The 17883-nt window shown below is 44.3% G+C and overlaps 1 protein-coding gene across 1 annotated transcript in view; it reads left to right on the top strand.

Moving 5' to 3' along the window:
• Rpgrip1 (RPGR interacting protein 1) overlaps window positions 1-17883 on the top strand; it is a 54379-nt gene that overhangs the window by 24778 nt on the left and 11718 nt on the right. Inside the window, exons 12-18 of the mRNA XM_029563368.1 lie at window positions 746-1198; window positions 1457-1608; window positions 3101-3443; window positions 4929-5104; window positions 5730-5930; window positions 6258-6393; window positions 11233-11330. Coding sequence (XP_029419228.1) covers window positions 746-1198; window positions 1457-1608; window positions 3101-3443; window positions 4929-5104; window positions 5730-5930; window positions 6258-6393; window positions 11233-11330 — 1559 coding nt within the window. The remainder of the gene's footprint in view (window positions 1-745; window positions 1199-1456; window positions 1609-3100; window positions 3444-4928; window positions 5105-5729; window positions 5931-6257; window positions 6394-11232; window positions 11331-17883) is intronic.

The following is a 17883-nucleotide window of genomic DNA, read 5'->3' on the forward strand; positions in this document are numbered from 1 at the left end:
TCCCCTCCCCTCCCTTTTCTTTTTTCTTTTCTTTTAGACAGGGTCTCACTATGTAGCCTTGACTGGCCTGGAACTCACTATGTAGACCAAACTCACAGAGATTTGCCTGCTTCTACCTCCTGAGTTAAAGGCATGGGCCACCACTTCCAGCCATTGCCAATATTTTCAACCTCTTTCCAGAACGTCTCCTCTCCCACATTTTGTTCCATTACCCTTTGATTCAAAGCGGGATTCTTGCTCTCTTACAATGAGACCAGTTTCTGAACAGAAAAAAAGAATCTTTTCGTAACTGAGCTGGCAGGTAATGGCAGCCTTTCTGGGAGGGGCCAGATATAATGCGATAGACACTGGGTCCATCACTTGTTATGCTATCTGTGGCCAACATAGAAATCTTTTGGAAATACACTGTGTTTCTAGTGCTACCCTTTTGGAATTACCAATGAATCCATAAGACCTGGATGTAAGTCCAAAGAACCTCATTTGTGTGATTAAATGCATTTCCCCAAGTTCAGTGTTTATTTTCCAGTCCCCCATCTGTACCTCTGATGCAGGCAGTGGTCCTTTGACCCTCAGAAATCAAAGCTTCTGGGTGTCACTGTATTGCTTTTCTTCTTGAGTCACGTAGTTTCCTGAAATAATCTCGGTTTGAATTTCCATCGAGATTTATTTTCCTTCTGTTTTATCTTTTATCCTAAGGATGATCTCCCCACTTTTTAATGGATAGGCAGTTTTCTTTCCCCTCTAGAGCAGCTCAAAGATGTTGCTTATGGCACTTGGCAATTGCCATTGTGTCTGGAATCACTGTCAGCCCACAGAGATGAGGACGAAGTAGACGTTTCTCTGCTGCATCGAAGTGAGAATCTTTTTGAACTGCACATCCACCAGGCCTTCCTGACATCTGCTGCCCTGATACAGGCTGGAGATGGCCAACCTACTACTTTCTGTACTTACTCTTTCTATGACTTTGAAACCCACTGTACCCCACTCTCCGTGGGGCCACAGCCCGTCTACGATTTCACCTCCCTATATGTGGTGGAGACAGATTCCTTTTTCGTGAGCTACCTTCAAGGAACGCCAACCCAGCTTGATCTCCACCAGGCTGTGGCTAGTGAGCACCATATTCTTGCGACTGTTTGGATTTCCTTTGACAAGGTGCTAGAGACTGTGGAGAAAGTCCATGGTTCTGCCACACTTACTGGTAAGTGCTATAGGCTTCCTATAGTTCCTAGGACTAGCAGCTTTCTTTGGGAAGTGCAGTAATTACTGAAGGCTGGAGTTGCTCACCTGGCGTTTTCCCATGCCATTCTCTGTCTCTAGACTGTCCTGGAACATGGCAATGCCCCTGCTGTAGCCTCTCAGCTGCTGGAATTTCAGGCACTCACCAGGCCTGCTTCTGTTCATGCTCTTAATCTTTACCGCTCTGTATGTCCATGCCTTTCCTACTTTTGCTACCCAGGAGCTGGTGGAGAAGACTTGGGGGTGTTAGAGTACTGGATGAGGCTACGTTTGCCCCTAAAATGCAGCCCACAGGCATGCAATAAAGGAAAGAAAGCCCAGGCCTACCTGTCAGTCAGTGCGCTTGGAGCCTGGAAGGCCCAGAAGGATGAGGTGAGAAAAAGATGTTCCCATGCATCTCTAAGGAGCTGCAGCCAGGCAGCCGGTGAAAAAAGCCGGGTCTCCCATTCTCAATAAGATTTGCTGAATGTGAAAAACTGCCACACAAAACCAGTCTTCCCTTGGTTAAGCTGGAACAGAAATGAAATCATGCCCTGGGTTAGGCATTTCTCTTTTTTGTGAGCAAAACTGTTTCTGTTGCTCTCTCTTTTATATTTCAATTCATATTACAATCAGTGCTGGTACGGAAGTCAAGGCAGACTTGTGGAAGGGAGGCTATGCCCGAATGCTGGAGTTTGGCAAGCTCGTCACAATCCCCTAACAGGAAAATCATGTTTCAGTACCAACCCCAGAGCCCACACAGCACACTTACTTCCTAGGCAAGTCTCTCTTCTCACTTTTACCAGCCTAGCTGTGTAGCCCAGCAGATTCTCCCTCTGTGTCTGTCCCGATGACCTCTGTGAGCCTTCTGGGCCTGCACATTGTAGAGTTTTTACAAAGTTGTATAGTTTTGGAAGTTTGGGGGCCATTAACTTTCAAACATTCTTTTCACTCCACGCGTAATCTTTTACTGGTATTCTGACTGTTGCAACACTGGATGTTGTCCCACAGTTTGCTGAGTTTCATTTTGTTCATCAGTTTTCTCCTCTCCAAGCTTTGGTTCAGATATTACCCCCATAACAATTTCAAATTTACTGAAATTCTCCAAATAAAATCTGATATTTTGCTAATAATACATTAATAAATTTAAATTTATTTATTTGGGCTAATGAGATGGTTGGGTGGTTTTACAGAGGACCAGAGTTTGGTACTTAGCACCCAAGTCAGATGGCTCACAGCCACCTGTAACTCCAGGGGAATCCAACACCTTGGGTCTCCTTGGGCACCTGCAGTCATGTGCACAAACCCATGCACATACACATAACTGAAAACAATAAATCTTCAAAAAAGAAACCTTAAAAAACTTATTGCCAAGTGTGGTGGTGCATACCTTTAATTCTAGCACTCGGAAGGCAGAGGCAGGCATGTCTCTTTGAGATCAAGGTCAGCCTGGCTTACATAGTGAGTTGCAAGCCAGACAGGGCTTCATAGTGACACCTTTTCTGAGAAAACAGTTTTTTATTGTGTGTGGGTGTTCATGTGCCACAGTGTGCATGTGGGGGGCAGAGGACAACTCTCTGGAGCCAGTTCTTGCCTTTCACTGTGTGGGTTTTGCAATCAAACTCAGGTTGTCAGGGTTGGCGGCAAGTGTCCTTATGCCCTGAGCATTCTTGCCAGCTCCAGCCTCTGTCATTCTATAGGATAAGGCCTGAGGATGAGCCTGTCCCTCAGACAGCTGCCAGAGCCAGGGACAGACAGGTGATGGGCACTAGGTTCCTCCGTGACCCAGCAGCTGTCTAAGTCATAGCTCTTCCACACCAAGGGCTTCACCTATTAGCAGGTGCTCTCCGGCTGTCCTTTAAGTCCGAGACCAACATCTTTCCAGTCCAGACCAGAGACTTGGGAACCTCAGAATGAGCTGCGGATTGAAATCACCAAGTGCTGTGGCCTCCGGAGTCGACGGCTAGGAACTCAGCCCAGTCCGTATGCCATGTACCGCTTCTTCACCTTTCCTGACCATGACACCACCATCATTCCAGCCAGCAGCAATCCGTACTTTAGAGACCAGGCTCTATTCCCAGTGCTTGTTACCTCTGACCTGGACCAGTATCTGAGGCGGGAAGCCCTGTCTATATACGTTTTTGATGATGAAGACCCAGAGCATGGCTCCTATCTTGGCCGAGTCCAAGTGCCCTTGCTGCCTCTTGCACAAAACAAATCTATTAAAGGTGGGAGTGGAATCTTACATGTCTGTGTCCTCCCCTGTGTCCCCTCCCTGTCCCAACTCAGTTTTTCTCTGCTTACTTGGAATCGTCTCTCTTTTTAAAACTTTCTATTTATTTTGTGTGTATGCACATGGCACGATGTGTGTCTGTGGGTATGTGTGTATACGTGAAGGTCAGAGGACAACTTTGTGGAATTGGTTCTCTCCGTCCACCTTTACGTGGAGCTCTGGTTGCCAGGCTTGTGTGGCAAGAGTCATCTCACCAGCCCAGAACAGTCTCTCTTGAAATCTGAAAGTACTTTAGAATATTGTCAGGAGCAAGAGAAACAAGATTTACAGCTATCTAACTTGTGAAAACAGGCTTTGGCTCGTTTCAGCAGCTGAAGCAAGATTCCTAAGGGCCTTCAACCTCCCAACCTGGATTCCACACTTCTACCTTTGAAAATCTTTGAAGTTCTTTAGTGCTACTGAGCATTTGTCTTTGCTTAAGGACTGTTGTTTCTTGGTGCATGACTAGATATCTGAGAGTGACAATATTCTCCCATAATTTCTTACTGCTTTTAATTTTTTATTATTATTTTAAAACTTTTTTTTTTTTTTTTGGTCTTTTTGAGACAGAGTCTCCCTGTAGTCCCAATTGTCCTGGAATGTAGACCAGGCTGGCCTCAAACTCACAGAGATCTGCCTGCCTCTGTTTCCAAGTGCTGGGATTAAAGGCGTGTGCCACCACGCCTGGCTTTTACTGTCTTCTTAAAGTTACTATGCCAGATAATGACAAAAGCAGATTTTGGAGTGTCTACCTGACCTTTCTTTCTCAGGCTTGTAGGGTAGATGTAGGAGAAGCTGACTCTGGCTACGGTCCGCGGAGAGTGAGGCGGGAGTACCTGGAACCTCATTAGGAAATATAGCAAGAATAAGCAATACCAACCATATTTAACAAGATTTGGAGCACTCTGAAGTATGCAAAGCTCTCTGCCCAATGTCACAAGTACTTTAAGAAATAAAAAATGCTGACGCTTCTGCCCAAGAGGAGAGGTCCTCAACTCAAGCACTCATTAACTCAAGCTGTTAATGCGTGCTATAAATCACAAATCTGGCATATGGGAACAAGTCATTTTGCTAGTTTTCTTGGTACCACTTGAACATACGTGATGCTTCTCTGGGTAAGCTTTCAGTGACAGTAATGGTAACACAATCGCGTTTACTGGCTGGATGATTGGTGACAAGCAAGCTTTGTGCCTCTCTGTCCGTCTTTTGTCTCTCTTCCTGAGACAGAAATGCTCATCTTCCTCTAGGATAATCTTACCTCACTGCTGTTTTATATTATTTCTCAATGTGTTATAATCATGATTTTAGATGTATTTAAATTAATTACTAACATAAATAACATAACAATGTATTCTTTTAATGGGGAGAAACAGAAATGATGCTGATAAATGCTTACTAGCCTATTTCATGTGACCAACTGTTATATCTCTGTGTCTCTAAGGTGATTTTAACCTCACTGACCCTGTGGAAAAGTCCAATGGGTCTATCCAAGTGGAAGTAAACTGGAAGTCTCACTACCTACCCCCAGAGGGCTTCCTGACACCGGAAACCAGGACTGAAGAGGATAACAAAGACGGCGTGGAGGTGTCATCTGCAGAGAAGGCTTCTTTTCTCCAGGTAATGCCAGAACTCCCTAAGTAACAGACATCTACAGATCCTATGAAGCAGGTTTGAAGAGGACAGTTAAGAGTGGAATAAAAAAATTTCTTCTGTGAATGCTATGTTTAGGTAATCAAAAATAATCTTAGAAGGTCCTGAAGGAAGAAAGACTTGGGTTTTACTGCCTAAGAGCCAGAGCATCTCTTGTGGCAGGGGAGAGAAGCAAACACTAGTGCTAGTTCACAAATCCATCTCTGAATATGAAGGATGTTGAATATCCTCTTTTTTTTTATTTTTTTATTTTTTTTTTGTCTTTTCACAAAGATCCGCCCGCCTCTGCCTCCCAAGTGCTGGGATTAAAGGTGTGCGCCACCACACCCAGCTAAATTTTTTTTTTATGTGCATGAATGTATTTATTGCCTGCATGTATATAAGTGCGCCCATGTCATGCAGTGCCTGTGGAGGCCAGAAGAGGGCGTCAAATCCCCTGGAACTGGAGTTAGGGATGGTTGTTAGCTGCCATGTGCGTGCTGGGAATTGAACCCAGGTCCTCTGGAAGGCCAGCAGGTGTTCTTAACTGCTGAGCCGTCTTTTCAGTCCCTGACCATCCTCTTTTAAGGCTGTCTCTGGTTCATCTATTCAGGACCAGGTGGCATCTGCAGAGATTCCAATTGAGGCTGACCGATATCAAGCAAAGAGAAAACCTCCTCAGACAGGAGGAGAGAAGGAAAAGGAACACCAGCTTGCAAGCTACTCAAGAAAACATGGCAAGAAAACAAGTGTCCAAGGAAAGAACAGAATGGAGAATCTGAGCTGTAACATCTTAAATGGAAATACACTTCAAGTAAGACAAGGCTGAAGTGTCCCTACCTATGTTATTATCAGCGGTAGAAGCAGAAAATGCACAGAGGAAACAGTAAGCAAGTAACTGGAACCATGGGGCTTGCAGCCTGTTTCCACGTGCATTCCCAAAGCCCTAAACTGTTTGTTTCATTTCTATGTAAATTGGTCCAGCATATTATATACACTGTACTTTAGGCTTAGAGCTTTAATAACATATCATTTAATTCATTCATTAAAAAGCACTGAATTTCATAAACATTTAAAAAGCTAATACTAAAAAAGAAATTCAAGATATGACCACTTACATAGCATTATTCTTGTTCTGAAGGAGGTGAACTGCACCGAGTGGACGTTCTCAGAGCTCACAGAGGCAGTAGATGATGGTTTTCCAATGCAGAACAAAGAAGACATGACATTATCCCATTCAGCACTGAGACAGGAGGACCCCCCACACCCTATAAACGGTATGTCTATTTAAAAATCTAATTTTTCTACTTGATCATTGAATTATTTTTCTAAAGCCAATTATTTACTGGCTTTTAATGAAAAACTGTGTAAGCTTCCAGGCCTTTCTTGTATTACAAGTGTAAGGGTTATGCCAACCAATTCTTGAATTCTCAAAGATAGTTACCTTTCTATGTATTTATAGCTAGCTGGCTAGAGTTTAGTTTCCCACTATTTGTAAAATGTTAAATTTTCTTAGGGTTTTGTAAATTATGTCTATAAAGAAATAAAGGTGTATTTGGCTCATTTGTGATGAAACTTGTTAATGCAAGTTTCTTTTAAATTAGAGCATGGTTTTAGTGTTAAAATGAAAATCAGGCATGATTTCTGGTGATCATAATGGCAAACTAGGTCATTCAGATGAATGATGACAGTAAGAAGCTTAAGTAAATTCATTTTAAGGCATATTCTAGCTGGGCGTGGTGGCGCATGCCTATACTCCCATAGGAGGTGGAGGCACAAGGGTCAGAAGTTTAAGGCCATACTCATCAATGTAGTGAATTCAAGGCTGGCCTGGGCTGTGGGACTCTGTCTCAAACAGATAAAATACTTTCAAATTTACAGAGGAAGTGCATGAGCAGTTCCCCCAAAATTGCATATGCCTTTCACTCAGACCCATCAACTTTTAACATTTTTCTTTCTTTTTTACCTTTTTCTTTCTGTTTGTTTTTTGTTTTGAGACAGGGTCTCCCTGTTGCCCCAGCTGGCCTGGAGCTCCATTTGTAGACCAGGCTGGCCTTGAAGTCATAGAGATCTACCTGCTTCTACCTCCTGAGTGCTAGGGCTCAAGGTGTGCGCCACCACACCCAGCCTACACCAGCGATTCTTAGCATTTTTCCACTATCACTTTTTTTCCTGAAGAACTAAGAATGAGTTACAAATGCCATGCTGTCTTTACTACTGCCACTTACTTTTTTTTTGGTCTTTTTGAGACAGGGTCTCTCTATAGCCCCAGCTGGCCTGGTACTCCCTGTGTAGACCAGGCTGGCCTTGACCTCACAGAGATCCACCTGCCTCTGCCTCCAGAGTGTTGGGATTAAAGGCATGTGCCAACATGCCCGACTCTGCAACTTTCTCTCCTTAAAAATTTTATTTATGCTGGGCATGGTGGGGCACGCCTTTAATCCCAGCACTCTGGAGCCCCCTGCAACTTTCATTTTAAGGTAAAGAAAGTTATATAACCATAGTATCATTATCATACTATCAGATTTGTAAAACCTAATGTGGATACATGTTAGGTTCATCTTCAGAATTTAAGAATCACTAGACTCTTAAAAATATAACTGAGTGAGCCGGGTGTGGTGGCGCACGCCTTTAATCCCAGCACTCGGGAGGCAGAGGCAGGCGGATCTCTGTGAGTTCAAGGCCAGCCTGGTCCACATAGTGAGTTATATAACTGAGTGGAGCTAAAGAGATGGCTCAGTGGTTAAGAGCACTGACGGCTCTCCCAGAGGACCCAGGTTCAATTCCCAGCACCCACATTGGTGACTAACAACCATCTGTAACTCCAGTTTGAGGGGATCTGATGCCCTCTTCTTACCTCCACAGGCACTGCATGAAGGGGATGCACCTACATGCAGGCAAAACACTCATACTCCACAAAATACATAACGTATGTTTACTTTTATGTAAATTTCAAAAATAGGTAAGTCTAAACTATGGTGTTTAAAGATGCCGACTCAACTCAGTAATAAGTGGGGGGACTGAAGAAATGGCTCAGTAGTTACAGAGAACCAGGGGTTGATTCCCAGCACCCACATGGCAGCTAACAACCATCTGTAACTCCAGTTCAAGGTTATCCGACACGCTCTTCTGATCTTTGTGGGCATTGAATGACACAGGTGCACTTACATACATGCAGGTGATACACTTATACACATAACATAAAAATAATAAAATATTTTTTAAGAAAGAAAAGAAGGGGCTGGAGAGATGGCTCAGTGGTTAAGAGCACTGACTGCTCTTGAAGAGGGCCTGGGTTCAATTCCCAGCACCTACATGGCGGCTATGAACCATCCTTAACTCCAGTTCCAGGGGAATCCAAAGCCCTCTTCTGACCTCCTCCACATTGCATGACACGGGTGTACTCACATACATGCAGGAAATACACTCAGACACATAAAATAAAAATAATAAAATATTTTTTTTAAAAAAAGAAAGAGGCTGGGCGTGGTGGCGCACGCCTTTAATCCCAGCACTCGGGAGGTAGAGGCAGGGGGGGGTTTTTGGGGTTAAAGAAAGACTGGTGTTAGGTAAAAATTTCAGGGCAGCAGAGGGGATTAGGGTATGGGGGGGGTTTGTTTTTAAAAAAAAAAAAAAAAAAAAAAAAAATGGAGCTGGCTGTAGAGAAACACATCTGTAATCCTAGCACTTGGGGCGTGGAGGCAGAAGTCAAAGTCATCCTCAGCTACATAGCAAGGCAGCCTAGCAGCCCAAGCTATATGATATCTTGTCTTAGGAATACACACACACACACACACACACACACACACACACACACACACATATTTAGCAAAGAGCTTGTCAAATAAACATGAGAACCTCAGTTTGGATCCCCAGCACCCATGTAAAATCAGGTGTGGCAACATACATCTGTAACCTGAAACACTGGGATGGCAGAGACAGGTGGGATCCTGGAGTTCATTCACCAGCCAGCCTAACTGAATTAGTGAGCTCTAGGTTCAGTGAGAGATGTTATCTCAAAAAATAAGGTGGATGTATATTAAAAATTTAAAGGTGTCAGAGGCTGATGAGCTTAGAGGATAAAAGTGCTTACCACCCAGGACTCATATGGTTGAGGAGAGAATTAGCTCCCACGAGTTGTCCTCTGACTGCCACACATATGCTGTGGCACATGCATGCCACATACACACATAACACATACACATAACACATGAATGGATAAATAAATAAATAAAATAATTTAAATTGGAAATAAGGTGGCGAGCAGTGGAGGAAGATATCCAATATATGTTGACCTCTGGCCTCCACATACACATGTGCACACATACACATGCACTTGCACACACGTGTACATACAGCAACACAAACATGTACCTATGCTACACACATGCGCAAGAGGGGAGGCAGGAAGGTGCAGGGGTGTGTGCACACACACTTGTCTTAACTACTGAGGTTTGGCTCACCCCTAATTCTGTGCCTGAGATCAGTCTTGAAGTGCTTTATGCTAGTTATAACCCTGATCTCCTACTAGGAAAAGGGAAGGGTCCTTGTTTGTCATCTGGCATGCTGACAGTGCTGTTTCTTGACTGGCTGGTTATGCAGAAGCTAATTGTATCATACTCTATATTTATTTGTGTGTTTGTGTGTGTGCATGCATCTTGGCTATGTGTAGAGCTCTGAGGACAACTTTCTGGATGGATCTGCTTCTCTTCTACCTTGTTGAGGCAAGGTCTTTGCTGCTTCAGTGTACTCTAAGCCAGCTGGCCCACAGACTTCTGGGAGATTCCCCTGTCTCCCCTCTCATCTTGCTGTTGGAATGCTGGGATCACAGATGCCTGCTACTGCAGATAGTAAAACATGGCGGGGAAATCAAGGCAGAGGAGCTTGAAGTAGCTGGTTCCACAGCCAGAAAGAGCAATGAATGCATCGTGCTAGGCTCAGATCACTGAGACAGTCCAGGATCCCCTGCCCAGGGAATGGTCCCATCTATAATCAAGGTGGATCTTCCACAGTTAATGTAATCAGGATAATCCTCACAGGCATGTCCAGAGGCCCATCTACCAGGTGATTCTAGACTCTTTTAACTGATAATTAACATTAACCATCATGCACACCATCCCCCACCAGAGGGTCTCTTATAGCCCATACTGGCCTCCAACTTAACTCCATAGCTAAGTTGAACCCCTCATTTTTCCCGTTCCTACCTCCCAAGTGCTGGGATTATAGTCATGCACCACCATGTCTGGCTCTCTATTACTCTCTTTTGGTTTAAGCAGTCTCAGAGACCAAGCTCAGCTGAAGGGCAGGGACCTATATACACTATCAGTCCATCAAATGGGTGTGGAGGTCACACTGGGAGGAGCAGAAGGGGAGCTGTGCTTGAGGCCATCTTTGGAAAGCGTGCTCACCATACTCCTTTGCACTGCTTTTCCTCAGCGTGGTCATTTTCTTCAACCCCTAGAAGGGAGGTAGGGCCGGCCTGCCTGCCTGCTGGGCTTCAACCCCTTTCTCGCCACCCCTCGCTTCTTCATTTCCGTTCTCCCTCTCCCTTCCTTCCATTTTTTTTTTTTTTTTTTTTTTCAGAAGTGAACCTTATCACGGCAGGCTTCTGGAAAAGAGATTCTTTGAAACACAGGGTTGGATTCCGAAAGGGAAGTGATCAGATAGCAGAACTGATGTTGGTGCTGGCTCTTTGCTTGGAGTAGCAAAGCGCTTTGAGAGTGCTTGTGTATTAGCCACTTTTCTGTTGCTGTGATAGAAACACTGACCCAAGCAATTTATAGAAGGAAGAGTTTATTTGGGCTTACGGTTCCAGGGAATTATGGTCCATCATGGCCGGGAGGTATGGTGGCCAGAGGTGGCTGGAGCAGGAACAGCAGAAGCTAAGCTCTCACATCATCATGCAGGCACAGGAAGCAAGAGAGCAACTGAAGATCTGGCAAGGGTTAGGAACTTTCTAAGCCCATCCCCAGTGATGTGCTTCCTCTAGGATAGCCTTCTAAAACCTCCCAAAACAGCGCCACTGTGTGGGGACAAAATGTCCAAATACCTGGAGCCTATGGGGGACATTCTCATTCAAACCATCACAGCTTGTAATTCAGCCTCTTTTCTAACAGGTGAACAACTCTGTGAACAAGCTTCTGAAGTCAGCGACACACAAACTACAGACAGCGATGACATCATAGTGACACCCCAATCTCAGTGTCTGAAAGCAGTAAGTACCTAGGATAACCATTGTGGGTACAAGAAGACTGCTCTGAGTAGCAGTGTGCTTAGTGGCTCCAGGCGGAAGTTCAGATCCAGGAGCATGGTGAGAAGTGCGAGTTTCTTCAGTAAATGTACACTACCTGTGAGTGGAAATCTGTTGCTAGTGATGAAATGGTTTCTTTGGCTTCAGTGCTTCTCTTTTCCATTTGGAGCCCTGGCCCCCATATCCCATATCCATATGCACTGCGTTCACGTCCAGCTCAGTTGAGACCCCATTTTTAAGTCTATGTAAGGGGAGCAGCTTACTTTGAGAGATGGAGCTGGAAAGGAAAGAGTTCAGAGGAGGGCTTAGACAAATGTTTCAAGTTTTACAGTTTTTGAATCCTCCCTTAATTATTTCAGCTTTAACTCTCTTTTGGAGTTACACCATCAATTTACAAAGGGATTATGTCTCCAAACCCAATAACAAATTGAAAATATCTTTTTGTGTTTGTTTTGTGTTTTTGAGACAGAGTCTCCCTGAAGCCCAAGCTGGCCTCCAACTCACTGTCTAGACTTAGGCTCGCCTCAAACTCCCCGAGATCTGTACCTCTGCTTCCCGAGTGCTGGGATTAAAGGCATGAGCCACCATGCCTGGCCAAATTGAAAATATCTTTAAAATTTTTATTTTTTTGAGACAGGGTCTCCCTATATAGTCCTTGTTGGTCTAGAACTTGTTATATAGACCAGGCTGACCTTGAACTCACAGAGCTCCTCCTGACTCTGCCTCATGAGTGCTGAGTAAAGGTATGTGCCACTACAGCTAGCTTAATCAAACCTGTCTTAAGTAAAAAATATATTTAAGGGGTTGGAGAGACAGCTCAGCAGTTAAAAGAGTGCTTGCTGCTCTTCCAGAGGACCGTATTTGGGTTCTCAGAACCCATATCTGGCAGCTCACAAATACCTGTAACTTTCAGTTCCAAGGGATCTGTTCTTTTCTGCCCTCAGTGGGCACACAAACACATGTGGCATACACACATATGTATAAAGAAAATGAATCTTTAAAAAATTTAGGCTGGATGTGGTGGCACGTGCTTCAATCTCAGAATTTGAGAGTTAGAGACAGGAGGATCAGGAGTTCAAGGGCATTTTTTGGCTACATAATAAGTTTAAGGCTAGTCTGGGCTACATGAGACAGTCTCAAAAGCACAAAAAGAGTAATTAAAAAATATATTTACTATATCTAGGCCCCTGTACTTCACGGCTTGACTTGACAGTGCACTCTAGAACTTTGACTGTGTGCTAGTCAGCATGTGTGGCTGACTGTGGTTCCTGCTGCTCTCAGGGAATCATGTTAAATATCAGCAGTCTGGGAAAAGAGCAACATTAAAAACTGGATGTAGGTAGTGGAGAAGTGGCTCAGTAGTTAAGAGTACTCACTACTCTTCCAGAGGACCTGAGTTCAGTTCCAGCACCCACATCAGATGGTTTACAACCTTCTGTAACTCTAGCTCCACAAGGCTCTGACTTCTGCTTCTGGCCTCTCCCCATGCATGTGTACAAACATACCAACATATAAATAAAAATAAATTTTAAAAACTTAGGGGGCTGAAGCCTGGCGTGGTGGTGCACGCCTTTAATCCCAGCACTTGGGAGGCAGAGGCAGGTTGATCTCTGTGAGTTCAAGGCCAGCCTGGTCTACATAGTGAGTACCAGGACAGCTGGGGCTACAGGGAGACCCTGTCTCAAAAAAGATAAAAAAAAAAAAAAACCCCAAAAACTTACAGGGCTGAAGCCCAGCATGGTGGCTCATGCCTTTAATCCCAGCACTCTGGAGGTAGAGGCAGACAGATCTCTGTGAGTTCAAGGCCAGCCTGGTCTACAGAGCGAGTTCCAGGTCAGCTGGGGCTACAGGGAGACCCTGTCTCAAAAAGACCAAAAAAGAAAAAAAATTAGGGGCTGGAGAGATGACTCAGTAGCTCTTGCAGAGGACCCAGGTTTAGTCCCAAGCACCCACATGACAGCTCACAACCACTTGTAACTTCAGTTTCAAGGAATCCAATGCCCTCTTCTGGTCCCCAGGTGCACCAGGCACACATGGTGCACATACATGCATACAACAAAATTTAAAAATTGGCAGTAAAATTTCTGAATACCCATTATTTTCACACCATCTAAATCCAAAAAATTTCCATGCATGATGGCACACATCTGTACTTCCATCACTAGAACTCAAAGACAAAGGGAGTTCTAGGCCAGACTAGGTGACATAACAAAACCCTGTCTAAAAATATGTTGTGGTTTTTTTTTTTTTGCATCCTAAAGTCTCCTAAATAGATTTTATTTTAGAAAAACCTTTGTGTAGCCAAAAGAATTACTAGAGAAATTAAAATATGAAAATGAAGACTAGAGAGTTGGCTCAGCAGTTGAGAGCACTGGTTGCTCTTGCAGAGGACCTGGATTCAATTCCCAGCACCCACATGGTGGTTAACAACCGTCCGTAACTCCAGTTCCAGGGGTATCCAACACTCTTTTCTGACTTTCACAGGCATTGCAAGGCACAGGTGCACTTACATAAAAGCAGTACACTCATACACATAAAATATTTAAAAAATATGAAGACTCAGGCTACTTAAACAAAAAAAATTAGTGTTACTGGATGGGCATATTGGTGCACACCTTTCATCCCAGAACTTGGGAGGCAGAGGCAGAAGGATCTCTGAGTTCCAGGCCAATTTGGTCTAAGTAGCCAGTTCCAGGCCAGCTGAACCTATAGGGATACCTTGTTTCCAAAAAAAAAAAAAGAAAAAAAAATTGCCAGGTGTTGTAGCACTATGAGGCAGAGGCAGGCGGATCTCTGTGAGTTTAAGGCCAGCCTAGTTTACGTAGTGAGTTCTAGGACAGCTCGGGGTGCAGGGAGACCCTGTCTCAAAAAGACCAAAAACAAAACAAAAAAACCAAACAACAAGAAAAAAAAAAAAAACAAGACATGGTGACACATACCTGTATTCCTAGCACTTGAGAGATGCAGGCAAGAGGATCAGGAGCTTATGGTAGCCTGAGTTATAGAGTGAGTTTGAGGCCAGACTGGAATGTCTTAAAAGAAAAGGGAAGAGCTACATGTTGAGTAGGTAAGGAATTGACTGAATGCATCTCAGGCAGAGGTAGGCAAATGTAAAGGCCCTGGGGAAGAGAAGAAAGGTTGTTATCTCTGAGGTATAGGAAAAAAAGAGATTATGGTATTGTTCCTCTTTGCAAATGAGGCCAGTGGGACTAGGGAGGGGGAGAAGGGCTTTCTCAGGATAATATTTAATGGAATGTATGTGTGTGTGTGTGTGTGTGTGTGTGTGTGTGTGTGTGTGTGTATATATAGATAAAGGTCTTTGTGTCCTATAAATAACTATGTAGCCCAGGCTGGCCTCAAGTGCCCAGTGGTTGTTCTGTCTCAGCCTTGTGAGTGCTGGGATTACAGGCATGCATCATCCAATAGGATTTTCATTTGTTTGCTTTTGGGGGGCTGCAGACTGAAGCCTGGCCATTGTAAATGCTAGGCAAGCACTCTACCACTGAGCATTCTGCACCTTTTTACTGAGTGCATACTGTGTGCCGAGCATTGTTCCAGCTACTAGATACTTGAATCCTGATTTTAGTAAAACACCATCTTGACTCTTAGGAATTTCAAGGTCTGTAACTGACTTAGTCTAATCAGGAAATCAAATATTCAGTCAGTTATGACACTTGCTATAAAGGAGATATCTAGACACAACAACAGAAGGTAGGAATGCTCCCCTTTGCTCAGGGTTGAGGTGAGGAAATCTGTATCGCATAGATGTGCCTTCATCTGACTCCTGAGTAGGAACTTGTCCGGAGGAGCATATGGAGAAGATGGGCAGAGAGAGAAGCTGAGGCAGGGACACAGAGGCATAACCAGCCTGGAGCAGGGAGGACACTGACAGCAGTTGTGTTTACATGAGAAGTACATGATAAAAAGAGAGTGTATTAGTCAAGGTGCAGCCAGGAAAACAACCCCCACCAGGCATTCAAACAGATCCTATGGAGAACATCTTTAAGAAGGTGTTGCAAAGATTAAGAAAAGCCAAGAAGGGGAGTAGGAAGTAGGCAGGGTGGAGGTGAAGTATAATGACACAAATGGATGAAAAGGGTACCGTAAAACCCATTACTTTTTAAAAAAATATTTTATTTATTTTTATTTTATGTGTATGCGTATATTGCCTGCACGTAGGTAAGTGCACCCATGCCACGCAATGCCCAAGGAGGACAGAAGAGGCTGTCGGATCCCCTGGAACTGGAGTTATGGACAGTTGTTAGCTGCCATGTGGATGCTGGGATTCGAACCTAGGTCTTCTGCAAGAACAGCTAGTGTTCTTAACTGCCGAGCTATCTCTCCAGCCCAAACCCATTACTTTGTATGCTAACCTAAAACCAAATTTGAAAAAAGGTTGAGAAAGCCAGACATCAGTATCAGGACACAGCTAACAGAGGCTGGAGGAACAAGAGGAGAAAGAATACCACCCAGTAGGAGTGGGAACCATCCAACTTGAGTGGGAATCATGGCCTGGCACCTGACATGCTTGGAATGAAGGGTGTTGCAGAACAAAGCAGTTTGCATGATGGGAGTTAGGACGGAGGGCAAAGGAAGCCAGTAAGCCATCAGGGAAGGACACAGTCCCCAAGGACATGCCTCCAACCACGCCCCGCCTCTTACCACCTTATAATGCCAGCATGTTATGACCCATTCAGGGATAATCTATCCAGGAATGAACCGGTTGTGTCTGGAGCCACCATCACAGACAGCCCCAGAGGGTTGCTTTCTAATCTTTTGGGCATTTCCTAATCCAGTCCAGGTGACAAGATTCATCATCAGAATGAGCCACTGAAATGAGCATTAGTGTGGGCAGAGATGAACGGGTGACAGCGGTGGGGCCCTGAGGGCTGAGAGCTACCTTCAGTGCACTTTCACTCCTCAGCACCACCACATGTCCACCCAAGCTCAAACCACTTTTTTTTTTCCGGTCTTTTTGAGACAGGGTCTCCCTGTAGCCTCAGCTGCCCTGGAACCTGCTATGTAGACCAGGCTGGCCTGGAACTCACAGAGACCCTCCTGCCTCTGCCTCCCATTGCTGGGATTAAAGGCATGTGCCACCATGCCCAGCTCAAACCATCTTTTTAATTAATTATTCTTTTTATTTTTTATTTTATTTTTATGAATATGTGTGTTTTGCCTGTTTGTAAGTGGACCTGTGTGTGCAATGCCCATGGAGACGAGAAGAGGGCGTCAGATTCCCTGGAACTGGAGTTACAGTTGTTAGCCACCTTGTGGGTGCTGGGAGCTGAACACAGGTCCTCTGCAAGAGCAGCCAATGCTCTTAACTGCTGTGAGCCATCTCTCTAGACCCAAACCATCTTATCTATCTGGGTTTTTGCAGTATTCCTTTAATTGGCCTCCTCTCTGGAGTCTGAGTGATCATTTGAAAAAAATTGATACTTTTCAAAAACCTCCACTGCTCTCCCAGCTAGATGGGAGAGAGGAAAGCGGGGGACTGATGGGGGCAAGGCCAGAGAAGACAGCAGTAGACACTCAGAGGGAAATGATGGAACTATGGATGTAGCTCAGTTGGTAGAATGCTTGCCTAGCCTGCATGGAACCCTGGTGATGGCACATGCCAGTGATCCCAGCACTTGGAGATACAGTTAGGAAGATCAGAAGTTCACAGTCATCCTCACTACATAGGAGTTGAAGGCCAGCCTGGACTAAAAGAAAATAATGGCCTTTGTGCTAAAGGTATGGAGGTCAAATAAATGATTTAATTATGAGAGTAGAGAGATGGGTAAATCTTCAAAAGATTTTACATTTATTTAATTTATTTATTTAGAGTGTGTGTCTGTGTGTGTGTGTGTGCATGTGTGCCAGTGCTCATGGGTGGAGATCCAAGGACAGGAATCTGTTCTCTTCCTCCACCATGTGGGCTACACAGGGAAACCCTGTCTCAGAAAACAAAAGTGCTGAGACAATAATGCTGTGTGTGGTAGAATACTTAGTATGCTCCATACCCTTGGTCCCATCAGTTGCACTACAAAAACAAGCAGGGATGGGGGTGTATTCAGTGGCAGAGTACTTGTTAGCATACACAAGGCCCTAGATTCAATCCCAGTATTGCAGAATAAGTGACACAGCCATATGCTGTGCCTAGCATATGCATAAAGCTTCACGACACAAGCCTTCCCCTTTTTGACAGGCATGCTCACACTTAGTCATTTTCTATTCCTTTCCTTTCTTCTCGTTCTCTTCTCTTGTGTTCTATTGTCATGAGCATGCTGTGTCAGAAACATAGATGAGCATGTTTGTTTCCACAATGTCAGAACTGACTGAAGAATAAATTCACAAAGTTCAGTGATTTTATTGGCAGCAATTTGTGGGATAGTCCTGCTTTCCCTGATAGCCCTGGCTGAGACAAACATGGGTTGTTGTTTTTTTAATTCCAATCATAATTACTAACTCTCACATCACACATCACATGCCACTGTAAAGGCTGTAAAGGGTTAAGAGGTCACAACAAAGT

The sequence above is a fragment of the Nannospalax galili genome, unplaced genomic scaffold, assembly GCF_000622305.1.
Source record: "Nannospalax galili isolate Female #2095 unplaced genomic scaffold, S.galili_v1.0 scaffold1256, whole genome shotgun sequence".
Taxonomy (NCBI): domain Eukaryota; kingdom Metazoa; phylum Chordata; class Mammalia; order Rodentia; family Spalacidae; genus Nannospalax; species Nannospalax galili.